The sequence below is a fragment of the Babylonia areolata genome, chromosome 24 (genome assembly GCF_041734735.1).
Source record: "Babylonia areolata isolate BAREFJ2019XMU chromosome 24, ASM4173473v1, whole genome shotgun sequence".
NCBI classification, from domain to species: domain Eukaryota; kingdom Metazoa; phylum Mollusca; class Gastropoda; order Neogastropoda; family Buccinidae; genus Babylonia; species Babylonia areolata.
In genome coordinates, this window is record NC_134899.1 from 15,608,372 (window position 1) to 15,609,795 (window position 1,424).

Here is a 1,424-nt window from a genome sequence, read left to right on the forward strand (position 1 = left end):
TCGACAGACGTTCATTCTCTTCTCTCGTTAGGTCTTCTCTCATTTTCAGTCAAAATGGCAGACAGTAACTCATTCGAGTACCACCCTGATGCCCCTCCATATACACCGTTCTTCGGCATTATTGGAGTTACGGCTGCAATGTCATTTTGCGGTGAGTATTTGTGTTTGTGACGATGTTTATACGCCCGGACCACTGGTACTGTGGTTGGCCCCTGCAGAAATTAGCTTCAGTGGATTTATGACTCTAAATGGTTAATGAAACTATTGACAGCATGTGTTTATAAGTGTGTGGAAGTTTCCATTCCCGGCTAAGGATTCCATTTTATTGTAAAACACCACAATATATTACACGTCTATGCCACTGGCCAGCCACATCTTCCAGAACTGAACACAACGGTGGATAGATCACATTATAATGATTGTGTTGGAATTTTAACAAATCAACGTATTTGGCGTTATTGATTTTAAAGAATATTGGCATACAGACACGGTTTTCCAGTAGTTTTTCGCTTCATCTGTGCCATTAAGTTAATGGGGTCTTTCTGTGTTTATGAAACGGTATAAGTGAGCATGACTGCAGAAAATGAAATTCGTATCACGCGTGACGTGGTCATATGACCTCAGTACTTCAGACTGTCACTGTAAACTCATAGGGTTTTGGACCGTCTTGCCATCAAAATGTTTTAAAATTATATGAATCTGAAAGTAATTCTGTGAATTCTCTGTGAATTCTCTCGTTTGAAAGAATAGAAGTTTAGAAAATGATAGACACAAGTTAACGCTTTGGTTTTTAAAGTTAACTCATTTAGTTATGCCCATTTACTGTGATATCATGGAAATGATGTATACACACACATTTGATTTAATGTGCACACATATCCTTTCCAGTAACAATAGCCAGTGCAAAAATATATATCATCTGTGGTCATAAAACAGAAAAATGAAAACATGAATGTTATGTATAACATGGTCATGTGATGTCCACTTCAAGTTCATATTGAACAGTCACGCTGTAAAAATGTAAAATTTTCAGTGTCCCCACCAAACTGTGATATATTATATCTCCAAGAGTGATTTACTACATCTTTGTAATTTTCAAGTTTTAAACTGTAGCATTGGTATATACAACAGTTAACAATTTGAGCTGATGTTCACTCATGTACAGTGATGTACTCATGTGACACATGTGTGATATGATGTAAATTGTAAGCACAGAAATGTACACACATACCCTCTTTTTGATAGCTACAGATGCCATACATGTGTAGAAAAAAGGACAAAGATCTGTGAGCAAAGCTGGAAAATTGTGCGGTATGTGGTGTGATGTGGTGTGGTCAATCAATGGATCTTTGTTTTAAAAGAAAAATAAATAGTATATCTGTATTTAAAATTATAAAAAGTTTTCTTTGTTGTTTTTCTTTTCA

General features: G+C 35.9%; 1 protein-coding gene across 1 annotated transcript in view; it reads left to right on the forward strand.

Annotated features, from left to right (window-relative positions):
* The window catches only part of LOC143298905 (V-type proton ATPase 16 kDa proteolipid subunit c-like), a 3,246-nt gene continuing 1,822 nt past the window's right edge, over nucleotides 1-1,424 (forward strand). Inside the window, exon 1 of the mRNA XM_076611934.1 lies at nucleotides 1-151. Coding sequence (XP_076468049.1) covers nucleotides 55-151 — 97 coding nt within the window. The 5' untranslated portion in view covers nucleotides 1-54. The remainder of the gene's footprint in view (nucleotides 152-1,424) is intronic.